This window comes from Triturus cristatus, chromosome 4_1 (assembly GCF_964204655.1).
Source record: "Triturus cristatus chromosome 4_1, aTriCri1.1, whole genome shotgun sequence".
Classification (NCBI taxonomy): domain Eukaryota; kingdom Metazoa; phylum Chordata; class Amphibia; order Caudata; family Salamandridae; genus Triturus; species Triturus cristatus.
In genome coordinates, this window is record NC_140585.1 from 11,037,465 (window position 1) to 11,052,407 (window position 14,943).

At 44.9% G+C, this 14,943-nt stretch overlaps 1 protein-coding gene across 1 annotated transcript in view; it reads right to left on the reverse strand.

The window, feature by feature from the left end:
• The window catches only part of LOC146839294 (uncharacterized), a 105,332-nt gene that overhangs the window by 85,553 nt on the left and 4,836 nt on the right, over window positions 1-14,943 (reverse strand). Inside the window, exon 2 of the mRNA XM_085651319.1 lies at window positions 10,724-12,549. Within this exon, the coding sequence (XP_085507445.1) occupies window positions 10,724-12,518 (1,795 nt within the window). The 5' untranslated portion in view covers window positions 12,519-12,549. The remainder of the gene's footprint in view (window positions 1-10,723; window positions 12,550-14,943) is intronic.

Consider the following 14,943-nt stretch of genomic DNA (forward strand, 5'->3'; position numbering starts at 1 on the left):
CCGAAAATGAAAGTCCTCTTGTGTAATGTGATGCTTATGTGCGCTCCAGTACATTCGGGTCGAGATCGCACTACATAAATCTACAAAATAAATAAAGGTCAAAGCTGGCGACGATGGAACTGGGAATCCAGGTTTTGAGTCTCTGTGGCGGCTGAATATATTATTGTGATTGCAACTGGTGCTCATGGATAGAGCTGTATAAAACTGCACACAAAAAAAGGAAAACGAGCAGACATCAGCGCTGTGGACCTGTCGCTCATATAAATATAGTGGGCGCATGCGTATCCCGCGAACGCGCGCGGCAGTAGCCGTAGGAAGGTGGGCGCGTGCTCGCGGCCTGTCAGTCGTCGCGCGGCAGCTAAAAGCAGCGGAGGGGTCGGCGAAGAACTTCAGGCGTTGCTGCTTCCCAGCAGCCCGCGCGGGCAGGAAACGACAGAGGGTGTAGACCGGACCACCCTCTTCCCGCTAGACAGCAAGCTCTGCTCCTGCAAGGGGGTGAGCCCCACTGGGGAGGGGGCGAAACTCTGAATAGGAACTACTCAAACTGGACTACGGTGAGAGGCTGCTTGTCCCATCAGCCTTTGATCCTGATGCCGCCGTCGCTTGGAGCAGGAGGACCCACTGGCTCAACATAGTGGGAGGTGGTCCCGCTTCTGTAACTTGTAGGGCACATACCTCGCTGCCACCACTTGTAGGGGTCTGACGCAACCAGACAGCGGGCCCCATCGCCCACAGCGGTCACTATTAGGTTCACTATGGCAAGCACCCTGGGGCTGCCACAGGCTGCTTGTGCCAACAGTGGCAGTAATTTTACGATCCTGCGGTGGCCACGGTTAGCGTGGAAAGAAATCAGAACCTATTGCGATTACCACTAAGCGTCTGCCTTGTGACTCCACTGGTGTTCGTTTTATGGCAAAGTGTATTTCATGTGTTCCTGTATGCGTCACGGTTGATGTATGCTTTGTTTATCTGTGGTACCGAGTGAATACACACTTTGTTTTTATTTAGGGTGTAACCGTAGTGCACTTGTAAAGGAAATAAGTTATTTTGATACATTGATTATTGGAGTTTTGATAATTGGCCGTAGCTCTGTTATACTTTGCGTTGGTTGGACCTATGTCCCTTTTAGGGTGGCGAAGGTCGGCATTTTTCTGTTCCTTCAGTGCTCTTCTGTTCGCGTTAGTTAATAAATCATGTTTTAGTGACAACAAATCGCTTATTTAAAAATGATTTTTGGACATTATGTGACCATATAAGATATTGGTCACATCTTATTATGACCGTCAAAATCAAAAGTGACATTGTACATTTAAGCTAAAACACCTCTCGGGGCTTTTTAGAGATGGTACTGTTGATGGAGAAACGGCCATCTGCCAAGCGACCCGCCTCCTTCCTTAAACTAATTTACTTTGTCATATTTGTCTACACATTGTCATTTATTTTCCTTTATAATTGACTTTGAGCATGTGAAATTTCGCATAACAAGCCCTAAGAAACGGCAGAGCGATGTGAACTGTTTTTATTGCGGCTGAAGCATCTCACTTAAAACGCTCAACACGGAAAAGTCTGGCTGAGACAAGGTTATTAAAACCAGAATGCAACTCTGCTAGGGAAACATGACTATGAAATTGAGTCAGCACAAGAACACGACTGCTTTACATGACACGTTTTCATCACACATCTGTAAATATGTCACACACATTTGCAGTTTCAGGCACACGGAGGTGAGGTTAATTTACCAGAATCACACTTTTGTTGGTCAATAGCAAATTGAGATAATTTAAAATACATATCTCCCACTCAGATTTCATCCCACAAGCACACATCCCCCTTCACTTTAAAAAGGGGAGTGGGAGGGGAACTGTCACTGGCTGCAACATACAGAATTTTCAAACCTCCTACCACCCTCCTAAATATCTTTAATGACGACCTCTGGCGAAGTGTCGCGGATACCCCATTTGTTTTTGTATTCCGCGGTGATTCACACTGAGGTGGACGGTGACGTTGCCTTTTACCCACGACATATGACTATGCCTCCCAGTATAATGTTTAGCGCTTTTGGAACCGTGATACTTAAGTTTTTTTTGTAGTTCGCTATCCTGAGGCTGAGAAGTTGCATGCCTTTCATTCATCCGGTCTACCGTTAACGAGGCTTGTGGCTTTGTTTGCTCACTACGTCTCGAAGGACATTTCAAAACGTCCTAAATATTTATTTCTGTATTCTAGCAGCAATGCATTTTTTGGTATAAAAAAACAGTCACTTGTTCGCATTTTTGTTATATGCCCTTTTTGGGCATTTATTTTTCCAGAATTGCACGCACTGCCTTGCTTTTGCTGCAAAATTATCTAATGTTTCTCTCCTACACTGTCAGTTTAGCTCTGCCAAGTGTTCAAAGAGGTGGATATGAGAAAAATGCTGTCCATGTGAAGCGCGTTCACAGACAGCAATCACAACAACACTGCGCGTGCCCCAGTCTGTCTCCCTTGAGAGGCATCTCGGCGACAATAGGTCTCGAGAGCGAGACCTAAAAAGGTGGAGAATATTTATAAGACACTGGCTACATTTCCGCTGGTCTCCTCGGAGGAGTTACGGTTGCTATGTAACAAGATAGTTAAATCCGGCTCCCCTGCTAACCCCTCAAGCCTGACCAATTCATTAACTCGCTACCTGTGCTCCTGTCACCTCTGAGCCAGGTGATCAAGCTATACTTGTCCAGAGCAGTTGTTCCCAGTACTTGGAAGCAAGCCAGGGTGGTTCCTCTGCTTAAGAAACCTTCCCTGGATGCAGCTAAACTGGAAAGTTTTCACCCTATCTCGCTCCTGCCGTGGATCGCTAAGATCACTGAGACCTACATGAATTCTATTCTCACTAGATTTCTAGAGGAGAATAATCGCATGGACATTTCTCAGAATGGTTTTCGCTCAGGCCACAGCACGGAGTCTGCTCTCCTGGCTGCCATTGAGCCTCTTAGGCCTGCTCTAGATGAGGGAATTACGTCGGCTCGGATTCTTTTAGACCTCAGTGCCGCATTTGATACGGTCTCTCATCAGATCTTGCTGCTTAGTCTGGAGGAGGTGGGTATTGTGGGCTCTGCCCTGGATTGAACAGATTATTCCCTGAGCAATAACAAAATTATATGTCCTTGCAATACAATAGGAGTCCGAATCCAAATTAAGATTGTAATGAAAAGAGTAATAAACAAAGTCTTTATTTTCATGTTCCGTAGTTCCTTTCCAAGACTTGTAAGTTCACAGTTCCGTCATATAGTACAACCCATTCTTTTGATATTTACGCAGGCTTATGTACTGTCCTCTTCAGTTCGTACAACCCAACAGCCTCGTTTTCAGTTCGTACAACCCAACAGCCAACACGTGTTTCGTCAATGGTAAATTGCCAAATGACTTCCTCAGGGCTGTAAATTAAACAAATAATTTATTGATCATAACCTCCCTTACTTGGTAAAGTTTGGTTTGACCTCCACCGATAATGAAAAAGAGAGACGGAAACCAAGGAAATAGGAGACTAACTCCACAGCTTGTATATAGTACCAACCACCAAGAAAAGATATATTGTGCATGCCGTGTTCTTGTTTTCAAGACCATAAGACCCACCAAGAATTATCCAAAATTAAAAACAACTAAACGTGAAGGAAACAGTGCATGGATCAAAAAGTTAAAATCCAAAAGTTACCAGGAAAAGCTCACATGCTTAAAGTATTCTCAATACAGCAACACTAACCTTAAATGAAGAATGTAGTATACACACCATTCGTATTCATGAGATCTAGATTAATGGATAAAACATCAAGGATCACTCATCATTTGTAATCCTACTATTGTGTTACCCATATACATCACTAGTTTATATCTCCCTTCAATGGGTAAAAACATCCACTCACCCGAAAAAGTTTTCCGCGAAAGTCTAGCCTCATACTATCAGTTCTGTTTAGTCAATGTGTTCAAATCCGAAATATATCCTGAAAGCTTCCCATCAATAGTCATCTAGTTCAAAGGATATAATATTGTGTTCAATCACAAAACAAACGATAAGAGGTATGCCAACTACCGAGCCTACACAAAAACCATATTTAGCAAAGCATTACAAAGTCATCAGTGGACATGTCTATTTTCAGACTTGTGCAGTACATGATCACATCTAGCTTAATAACAGACCTTAAATTTACAGAGTCTGACCCTATTATTTTGTATGCTCACCTCCCGTAACGGGACAAATCTTCACAGCGTGTACTGCCGACAAGTTCTTTGGCGTGTTGCACCAGCGCCATGTTGCCAATGTTATTTATTCAATATCTTAAAAACTGAAAGTGACTTTCTACTTCCTTTCAATGGTAAAAACCACAATAATAAGCGCCATTTTAGAACGGTACGCGTGTATACCGAAGTACTATTTCTTTTATCCATAAGTCAGTTTTCTAACGTTCTTTAAACCGGGACATTATAAAATCGAGCAAATAAAAACAATTATTTCAAACAGTACCAAAATTATACCAAAATACTGTCAATGATATTGTAAAGAGAACATTTCTAGAACAATTATAACAGATTCCTGCATTAGGTCCCAGTAATTTTCAGAAACGGACCAGAGGTTAAACGAAGAGCGAAATGACCCTATCCTTAGTATATTCGGACTGCCCCAATATAGGCACCATCTTAAAGTTGTATAGACCGATCACGATGTGATCAAGCCAAGTCTACACATCCAAAAGTATATAGATTGTAATCAGATCAGTAAACACATGTTATAAAATTAATTAATTATGGTATGTGAAGCCTAGACGTATTGGCCATTTGAAAGACTTCAAATATTAATGTATGTCACTTAATGACATTGATACTGCTATAGGATGCGGTTATCTGTTATATGATTAATGCAAAAAATGGTTTCTATATAATTTTGTAAATCAATTGAAAAACATTAGTAATTATTACTGACTCTCACGGGGTCACTCCGGAGGGAGAACGGACTGGCGATGTTATTGACTATTCCTTTCTGCCCCGGCCACAGGACTCACATGGCCCCTTTAACGCGAACTGGGAATTCCTGGGGGAGGACTCCGCAGGAACCACGTCAGCAACGACGAGCCAATCGGGAGAGACGCTCCCACGTAAGGAGGACCCGGAAGAGGAGGACAGCGCGAAAGCCGGAGAGAGAGTCGAGAGCGGAGGGAAGGAGGTATAACGAAGGCAAGGAAGCGGAGGAGACGGAGAGAGAGCGATCGAAGGGACCGAAGGAAGCCGAGTTGCACCGTCGACGGAGCCAGGAGGCCAACGGATACGCCACTCGCCCCGCCACGTTCCTGGAGGAGCGTGGCTGGGAAAGGTACGGGATCGAATCCTGAGCTTTTCACTTGCACGGGGAGGGACAGAGTAATTTGTGTGAGGGAGGTCACGGAACTGCGGGAGCCCGAGGGTTGGGTGTTGTCTTTTGGTTTTTTTTCTTCAACCCACAAACACGCCTCGGGACCTAGAGTCCTCTCGCTTTTGAGTGAAGCACGACTGAGACGGTGGTAGCCCCGGTGATCCCTCACTCCCTTTCCCCCTCAAGTAGCGTACGCCCCCTTAGTCCTACTCACCTTTGTGTCCCTGTGTTTCTCTTTTGCACCACCGAGGAAGAGACGTCCTGGGAGAAGGAACGCTTGACCAAGACTCCTCCAAGCAGGAAGACGTCAAAGCATACAGGACAATTTGTGACTGTGAACGTAACGCAATAAAGCAGAGTGTTCAACACCTTAGCGGATCGTGGATTTCTTACAAGCCCCTCCATCCGCCTTGTTACACTGACGTAACAATGTGATCAATGAGGACCATTATTTGGCAATTGTTACCTGTGAACAGATTACGTTATTGGGAAAATGTTTTACTTAACACTTGTGTGGTGTTGTTGCGGTGCTTCTATCCACTTTTTATTCTTTATGGTTTGAGCTGCTTCCTTAATGCCCTATTCCTCTTCATACTTTTCAGTTTCCTTTTCTCTTTTGAGACGCAACTTTTGGAATATTTATTAAATTTTATGACCTGTCCGCTTTCAGTTTTTAAGATATTTTTCTTTTTCTTCTGCAGCAGGGCTTCAGTCCTCGATTGGCGGGTCTTCTTTGCCGTGGTCTTCTCTTGTCCGTTGAATCGGCTGTTCAGGTCTCGGAGTTCCACCTAAATAATGAATTGAGGGGATTTACAAGGCGAGGTAGGTGGTAGCCAAAGGGCTACTTACGTTTAGAGTGTCTACAATCTCTAGTGACCACTTCCTGTGGGTAGAGGCGCTACCCTAGCACTGATAGGAGGTTTTTTCACCATATCAAGATGGTGGAATTTCAGGAGAGAGGTTCACCTCGCCTGCCCTGCCCTAAAGGTGGTGTAGGCTAAGTGGGGACCCTCCTCCTTATCTAACTAATTTTCCCGCCATAAGTGGAGGAAAGAGGGTTTGCCCTCAGTCACTATCTTGAGGTTCCTGGGTTGGATGTCAAAGGCGGCATTGCCTTTGGAGCGTCCCACCCAGGAAGACCATCCTGTCCTGGAGGTGGTGTGAAGCACCTCCGCACAGAACAGGCTTTGTTCCTGGCCTCTGCGAGCGCTGGCTTTCACCCCAGTTCGGGCTGGACTGTTCCCATGAGGCACAGGGTCAGACTGATTTGCATATGGCCATGTCTGAACTGGGGTGGCAGAGTGGGCTAAAGAACGGTGATGGATTAAACCCAGATCAGTTGAATGGGGGTGAGTGCTTGCAATGTTCAACACTCCGTCCATCCTTTCCTTTTGGTTTTGCTTTGTTCGCCATAAGTTGGCAGGGTATGCTCAGACGTGAGTCCCTTGCTCACTTTGCCACTGGATTCAAGCAAGCCTGGCTGATGACGTCTGAAATGCCAGAAACCGTTCCTAGGAAGCTTGTTTCTGGTCCAGGGAAGACATGGCTTGGCAGTTCGGGCTGGACTGTTCCCATGAGGCACAGGGTCAGACTGATTTGCATATGGCCATGTCTGAACTGGGGTGGCAGAGTGGGCAAAAGAACGGTGATGGATTAAACCCAGATCACTTGACTGGGAGTGAGTGCTTGCAATGTTCAACACTCCGTCCATCATTTCCTTTGGTTTTGCTTTCACCCCATGATGTCAGAAACGTGTGTGCTGGTGGCAGACTGGCAAAACAAAAACAAGTCAGGAACCACACCAGTGCTTGGTAGGTTTTCAGGGGTACCTGTAAAAGGGTCTCTTGAAAGAATCCATTATTAAATCCACCACTGGCATCAGACGTGATGTTTGGTACCAAACATCTTAGAAATCAATGGAGACATCATGGAGCTAGGATACTCGTATCGACAGGTATCCACCACATCTACTCTTTATAGTTTCCCTGTTCAATTACAACATCCCCAAATAGGCTGGACATTGTAGGGGCATATCTGCTCAAGCTGATATGCTCACATATAGGATGTAGTGCACCCTGCCTTAGGGCAAAAGGCCTGCAGTAGGGATGACTTCCCTATACCTTATGCGGTGTATGTGGGCATGGCACACAGGGCTGTGTGCTGTGTCTACTCTAAAGATTTCTCTGCACCAAGACATGCAGCCTGCAGTGGCAGAGGGCGTGGCCTTGGTGAGGGGTCCCCGGGGTGGCACAGTCCGTGCTGCAGCTCCAGAAGACCCTCTTCAGTACCCATGCCCTAGGCACCAGGGGTACCATATAATATTAGGGACTTACAGGGGCAACTGAAGTGGTGCCAATCGTGGTACAGTTTTGGGGAACAAAATCTGGCACCTGGTTAACAGGACCCTAAATTACATCAGAGATCAGCCAAAAAGTGGGGGATAAACACGTCAAAAGAGGCACTTTCCCACACTTGCAAATTTGTGTATCCTTTTTGGACATTGATTCGAGTTGTAGCCAGCCAATCAGGGAGCTTCAGGTCGGAGGACCCAACTTTGGGTTTATGTATCCGAAATGGAAATGGACGCAAGACTCCTTAATCCAATCGGATTCCAATATATTTTTACATTTGGTCCTCAAGTCCAGATTCACTGACCCTTTCTAGGCTAAAGATCCAGCTAGTTTTAATTTAATTGACTAATGGCTTGATTTGAAGCCCACAAAAAACAAACTTTTCAAATGCTCAACTTCACAAACATAACTGATGGATTTCTAGCAAATGAATCAAAGGCCCTTCCATGAGTAACGTTTGTTGCAATTACAGAAGGGTGGTAAAGCACTCACAAACAGACCCCTTCCCCTTTGTGAATGGATGCGCAAATATGTTTTAAGGGCAGGCAGTGGTCCCAGGGACTACTGCCTGCCCTTAAAAAAGTAAACTGAATATTAATGAGGCTGTCGCAATTTGCGACCCCATTGGGAATGGCTGGCACTCCCAGGGATGGTGGCCTGCTTGGGGTCAGCAGACCACCATGTCTGGGACTGCTTTGTCAATAAAGCAGTTTTTAAAAAAATGCAGCCCGCTTTCCTTAAAGGAAACGGGATGCATTTAAAAAAGGAAAATTAAACTTTTCAGTTTTCTGTAATTTCGTTCAGCATTTTTTCTGTAGCTCTATTAATAGCTTTTTCAATGGGAATAAAATGGCACTTGGCCACCCACTTGACAGACATGCATGAAACTAGCCAAGCCACACGCAATTAGTTTTGTGCAGATTCACTGCACTGTCCCAAAGTTATTATATGTTCATATATTTATATTACATGGGATTCTGTAATCCCTGTATAAAAGGCAGTCTCTAATTTCTTCATAATCAGCAACTTGTGACGCACCAAGTCGCTGATTAAAAAGACGAGCTCTGAGGTCAATGCCTGCTGCACGAGCCAGCGGCCAGGGCGAACGGCAGGTCAGCTCATGGAACAGAATTGAAGCAGACAAAGGGAAGGTTGATTTTTTATAATTTTTTTTTCATTAATATTCAAGAGGTATGCAATTTGCGACCCCACTGTGAATCGCAAACAGTGTCTGAGACAATGTTGTACATTGGGATTTGCGACTCACAAATTGTGTCTCGCAATTAAGTGCAATTAGCGAGTCGCAAATCCCAATGGTCGTACATCTGGCCCTAATTACTTTATAATCAGCAATTTGTGACGGAGCATGTCGCTGATTAAAATGAAAAGACATCAGAACTCGACCATTATAAGTTATTACTGTCGAGCTCTGAGGTCAATGCCTGCTGCACGAGCCCGCAGCCAGGGCGAACGGCAGGTCAGCTCATGAAACAGAATTGAAGCAGACAAAGGGAACGTTGATTTTTTTTCTATTTTACTATCTTACTATGACAAGCAGAGAGAATATGTACATTTTTTAAACTCATTAGATACAGGAAGGCTAGAATCTTTTTGCATGTTTCTTCACATTCAGAGCTACTGTAGCTTTTTTTTTTTAATGACTTGTATTGAGCAGTTTCTAATATCTGTTTGAAAAAAAATCCAACAGGTTTTTGATGTGCTTAATTTGCACTGGAGGCTTTATTTTTATTCTTCATGTTTGCAAACAGGTTTGCTTTTTCATATAAAAGAGATACGCACCAAGGTTTTAAGTTGTTTATGGGAAAGGTAATGGTGTGACCAGGTATTATAAGGGATAAAGTACCACCTAGCACACATTATAAGATTACTGCAAGTCAGCTTGAGTTCCATAGGCTTATAAAGGAATTCTGCCTTTGGCCTCGTTCCTCTATATCGTTATTGAACTCTTCATGCAATATCTTTATAATGTGTGGCCGGAGGTACTTTATCCCTAATATATTTTTACTGAACAAGGCAAAAGAGAAACTATGGTTGGTTTTGTTATAACACCTTAATAGATCTTTTTTTCAAAACTCAGAAATTTACTTAAAAAACGAGGGTAAAGTGTATTTATGGTTAAGACTTAAAACCGAACAAACTCCTGAAATGTGCAAGTTATGGTTAGAACCACAATCCATAACTCGCACTATGGTGTGCAAACCCTAACTCAGCATGTTACGTGTGATGATGCGATGACATTTTACATAGTTAAAGAGTTTGCTAAAGGCAGGATGCTGCTGTAGGGGGATCATGGCTACTTTTATCTTCCCTTAAAACCATTCATAGCACACTTGGGACTGAGCTAGAAGTCGGTGGGTGAACTCACAAATGAGACAAAACCAATCACTTAGTGTATCTGTCTATCATGAGGCCGTGTGCACTCTTAGAGAAGCCTGCAGTGGCAAGAACATGACTGGTCGTCCCTGCTGTTGCGGCCGAATACAGACTAGGATTTGTATATCAGGAACTGGAGACGACTGCGTCTTACCCAATGTAACTCTGCAACAGGAAACAGTTCTCTCTCTAGACTGCGCATGTCTGCTATTCTCAATGAACACCACCTCACCTGCATCCGACTAGTTGGTGTGATTCTGGCCAGTAATTCCTCCCATGAATGGCGCTATTTCCAGTTCCTCAGGCTGGAATGAGGACGAACAAGGAAGGACGAGAGCTACTGGCCTGCTTGTCTCATGCAGAGTCCCATAACCAGGCCTGTTTCTGCACAGGAAGGATGCAGTCCTGTGTGGAAACAGAAAAGAGTGCAGGGACACATCTGCACCCAGCGTACTCTGGGGGTCAGTATCACTCAGGGGGTTCAACCCAAACCATATTAATCCCCTCGAAGGCTTACTAAAATCTACACATATGCATTTTGGAGAGGTTACATGTGTTAGTACGCATTATGAGTGTCTTTGCATAGCGAAACACATACCTGGGGCGGCTTTGGACGGCAATAAATGTGACAGTGTTGGTCCGGTCTCCATTGAGTCTGCGGGGGCGTCTTCATCTGCAGTAATGGTCTCCAGTTCTACGCATGATGGGGGCACGGGCGGACCCCGCTCTTCAGGACAGCACAGTTCTGCCTTGCAGTTCTGATGTGGATGCTGTGATTCAGGGTGCAGTAGCTCGAGTATGCAGCTCTGATCTGAACCCTGTGCATCAGTACAAGCTGGTTCTAGCTTGTAGTTCTGATTTGAATCCTGCTCCTCTGGGTGCAGTGGTTCCACCGTGTAGCTCACACCTGGTTCCTGTGCTTCAGGACGCTTTGATTCCAGCTCTTGATCCTGTGCCGCAGTGTGCAGTGGTTCGAGCATGTAGTTCTGATCTGAGCCCTGTGCATCAGTACTGGCCGGTTCTAGCTCGTTGTTCTGAGCTGGTTCCTGTGCTTCAGGGCACGTCGATTCCAGCTCGTAGTTAACGTTTGGGTCCTGTGCATAAGGAAGTTCCTGCTGCAAGCATAGGTGTTGCTGTAGGCACTGGGTTTGTTGTGACCCCAAACCACCAAAAGACAATAGCACAGACTCTAAGTGTTCGACTGATGACATACAATCAGGTGACACGGATTGTCCGTTCCCATCTGGTAGCGCAGGTTGTATACGGTGGTTTTGCTGTGGTTCGTGTCCTTCAGGAAATAGTGGGTGTGGGCAGAGGTTCTGTTGTTGGTCCCAGCTATAAGTAGACAATGAGGATGATTCTTGCTTCAGGGGCGCATCTGGTTCTGGGAACGCTGACTGTACGCTCTGGTCTTGCTCTGGTGCCTGGCCATCAACAAATTCTGAGGGAAGACACAGGTTTGCCTCCAGTGAGCTGCCTGGAGGATCTGTCTGAGGGAACTTGAATAAAGTACAATCCTGCTGTAGTCCATTTCCATCTGGAAACCCAGGCTGCATGCACTGGTCTCGCTGCGACTCGTGTACAGGTTGCATGCACTGGTCCTGCTGCGACTCATGTACATCTAGAAACCCAGGATGCATGCACTGGTCCTGCTTCGACTCGTGTACATCTGGAAACCCAGGCTGCATGCACTGGTCCTGCTGCGACTCGTGCACATCTGGAAACCCAGGTTGCATGCACTGGTCCTGCTGCGACTTGTGCACATCTGGAAACCCAGGTTGCATGAACTGGTCCTGCTGCGACTCGTGCACATCTGGAAACCCAGGTTGCAAGCACTGGTCCTGCTGTGGGTCACGTCGATCTGGAAACACTGGCTGTAGACAAAGGTTTGGCTCCTCTGGACGCACTTGAATATCGGTCGGAAAAGAGAGCGCAGAGTCCTGCTTTGGTGCATGCCGATCAGAAAACACTGTCTGAAGACACAAGCTCGGATCCCCTGGCCTGTCCAGTTGAGGTGTCGCAAGAGACCGGCTAACAGCACAATCTCTTATGATCACTGGACAGACCACCTCCAAAGACACCCCACCATTATCTAGGTAACCCTGATCCTTTTCTATCCAGATTTTCTTAATCAGCCCAGCGACTCTAGAAGGCACGTCCTCCACAGTATTCAGCAAGTTATCCAGTTTGGCTTCCAACTCCTCCAGGATGGATAAAAGGATAATTTGCGGCAGGTTCTCCGATAGCGGTTCCAGGACCTGGTCCCTCTGAGCATCATTTCGGGATCCTGAAGCTGAGACGTCATGGAGAGGATAAGATGGGACTGTGGCTCTTACGGATTCACGTGAACACTGCGCTGTCACTTTCTTTCCTGGAGCCCGTCTTCTCCCCATTCTGGTACTCTGATTTTCAAGTCTCGAGTGTCTGCAGAGGGGAGGAAAAGAGAAAAGACAAGACGTTATCACAGGACAGCTGGGTCAAAATACTCCTTCCTGTCTCACCAACCCCAGTGTGATCAGAGAAAATTGTGAATTTCTAAAACCTGGAAAAAATGTAATCATTAAAATGTAACAATATCCATAACATAGTTCATATATTATGAAATGCACTGATTTGAAATGTGTTTCCAACACTATGTCTGTACCTTGGTCTGCTCAAACTGTACACTGTGCTACCAAAAAAAAGAGATATTGTAACTGCCCTGCAGCAATGAAATGTTTATAGTACCCTAGCAGACAAGACTGCGCTATCATCCTCACTTCAACAGTACACCTCTCTTTTGTAATATTCGGTTAATTGACTGAAGCACGCGCCAACATACCAAACCTCTACAAAATGCTTGTTATGTCATTGCACATAAAGAGAGCATGTTCTGTTAAACATAGAAACCTTCTCAGGGGTCTCACTGATACACCTGCTTCTCTTAAACCAACAAAGAAGAGATTGGCACAGAAGCTGTAATATAAAATATATCTTTATTAACCTCAGATGAGGGAGACTACGTCACACAGTACCTTCAGGAACTGTAGGAGGCATTCTAAGGAGTACAGAAAACAAGGGCCTTATATATGCTTAGGTTTACATAGTCGGCATAAAACCAAGGGGAGGTCCTGGCATGTGTAAGCATGCAAAATGACTAATATGGGTATACAATATTTGCTTGCTCAACAAAGTGGGAGGAGAGTTATTTCTCCTTACATCTGCAAGAATAGCCAGACAGTTATAAAAGAAGAGCAGGTGCATTCTACTAGCTAGGCCCCTCTGAGCATGTGCAAGGCTCTGGAAGAGGGAAACAGCACATGGCGAGCACATGGCTACCTAAAATGGCTGCCAAATACAAAATGGCTTTCAGCTCATGCTAACAGATCCCTGCAATCTTTAACAGTTCAACCTGGGGTTTCTTGGAACTGAATCAGAAATACACAAAAGTGGGGACATCAAATCAGAACGAGGAAGAACCTAGTATGAATAGGCTTGTAGGTTTTGAGATTTTTCTGAAAAAACTTAAAGTTAGATTCAAAATGGATTTAGCCGGGAAAGAGCTCCGTATGGAAGGAGATTGTACCCCAAAGCTGAGTCCACCTGATCTGATCTTCTGTAATTTCAGAATAGAAAGTAAATTCAAGTGAGGAGATCTCTGGTTTTGTACGGGTGTATGCATTTCCGCCTGGTTTACAATGAAGTGAGGGGCTAGACCTCTCAACCCTTTAGAGCGGAGGCGGAGGGTCTTAGAGGGGGTTTGTTATTTTAATATAGGTGTGCGTGTGCCCACCTCAGAAGGTGATATAGTAAACTTACTATTAAAATTACTTGTAGTCTTGAATATACTGGGTTGGCATAATGCGATCCAGATAGAACTGCGGCCGCAGCTATCGCTTTTCTTGCCTAAAGTGGGAGGAGGGGGGTTATTCTCTTAAGTAGTTGAGACATAAATCTGCATTTAGATCCTACGGCTCCAGCAGCCGGTTCTTGCTAAGATTCCTATCGATGATCACTCCCCGGCTCTTAACTGCGGGTTTAGGCTTCAGTAATAATCTCATTTTTGTTGGTTCCAAACGTTGGTCTTATTCTTTAGAATTACAACCTCAGTTTTGTCAATATTCAGTTTTAGCTGATTCAACCTCATCAAGTAATCATCAAATTGCATCATATTTTGAAGCTGGAGTGGTGAGGCTGACATTCCATCGATAAAAATTAACAACTCAGAGCTGGTGTGGTTATAAAGCCTGGAACCTCTTGAAGAAAGTTCTCTGACCAATAGTTGTTGCAGGTTAAGGGAGCAGAGGTATTGGCCTATAATTCTTGGTTATATCCGGGACTTCTCCCTGGTTTTTCAGTAACGTGAGCTCTACAGCATTTTGAAACGCGCTTGGAGCGACAGCTTGAGCGGCTGAATTGATGAAAACGCTCTGCAGGGGATCGCTCAAGACCTGGCTTTTCGACGGAGACGCAGCACCCTCTGCGCCCAGATATCCTTGGGGTACGCTTTATAAATGCTGATTGATTGATTGATGAGGTCAGAGATTCTATGACTGCTGGAGGGCAAGGGTCAGTTGGTGACCCGGATTTGACCTTGATCATAAATGCTTGTTTGTTCAAACTAGGATAGGGTGGTAGAGATCTTTCATACTTACCTTCAGGACTACTGCTGCTGTATTTGTTTATACGATCTTTAAAGAACATTTTTGTTAAGTATTTAAATTGTCACTGAATGCCTCGATAGGAGTCAGGGAAGTTCTCATTTCATCTGGGGGCGACAAATCATTCAGGATATAAAAAAAGTGAATTCTTTTTCTTTGGAGGGAATGTCTTCAATCA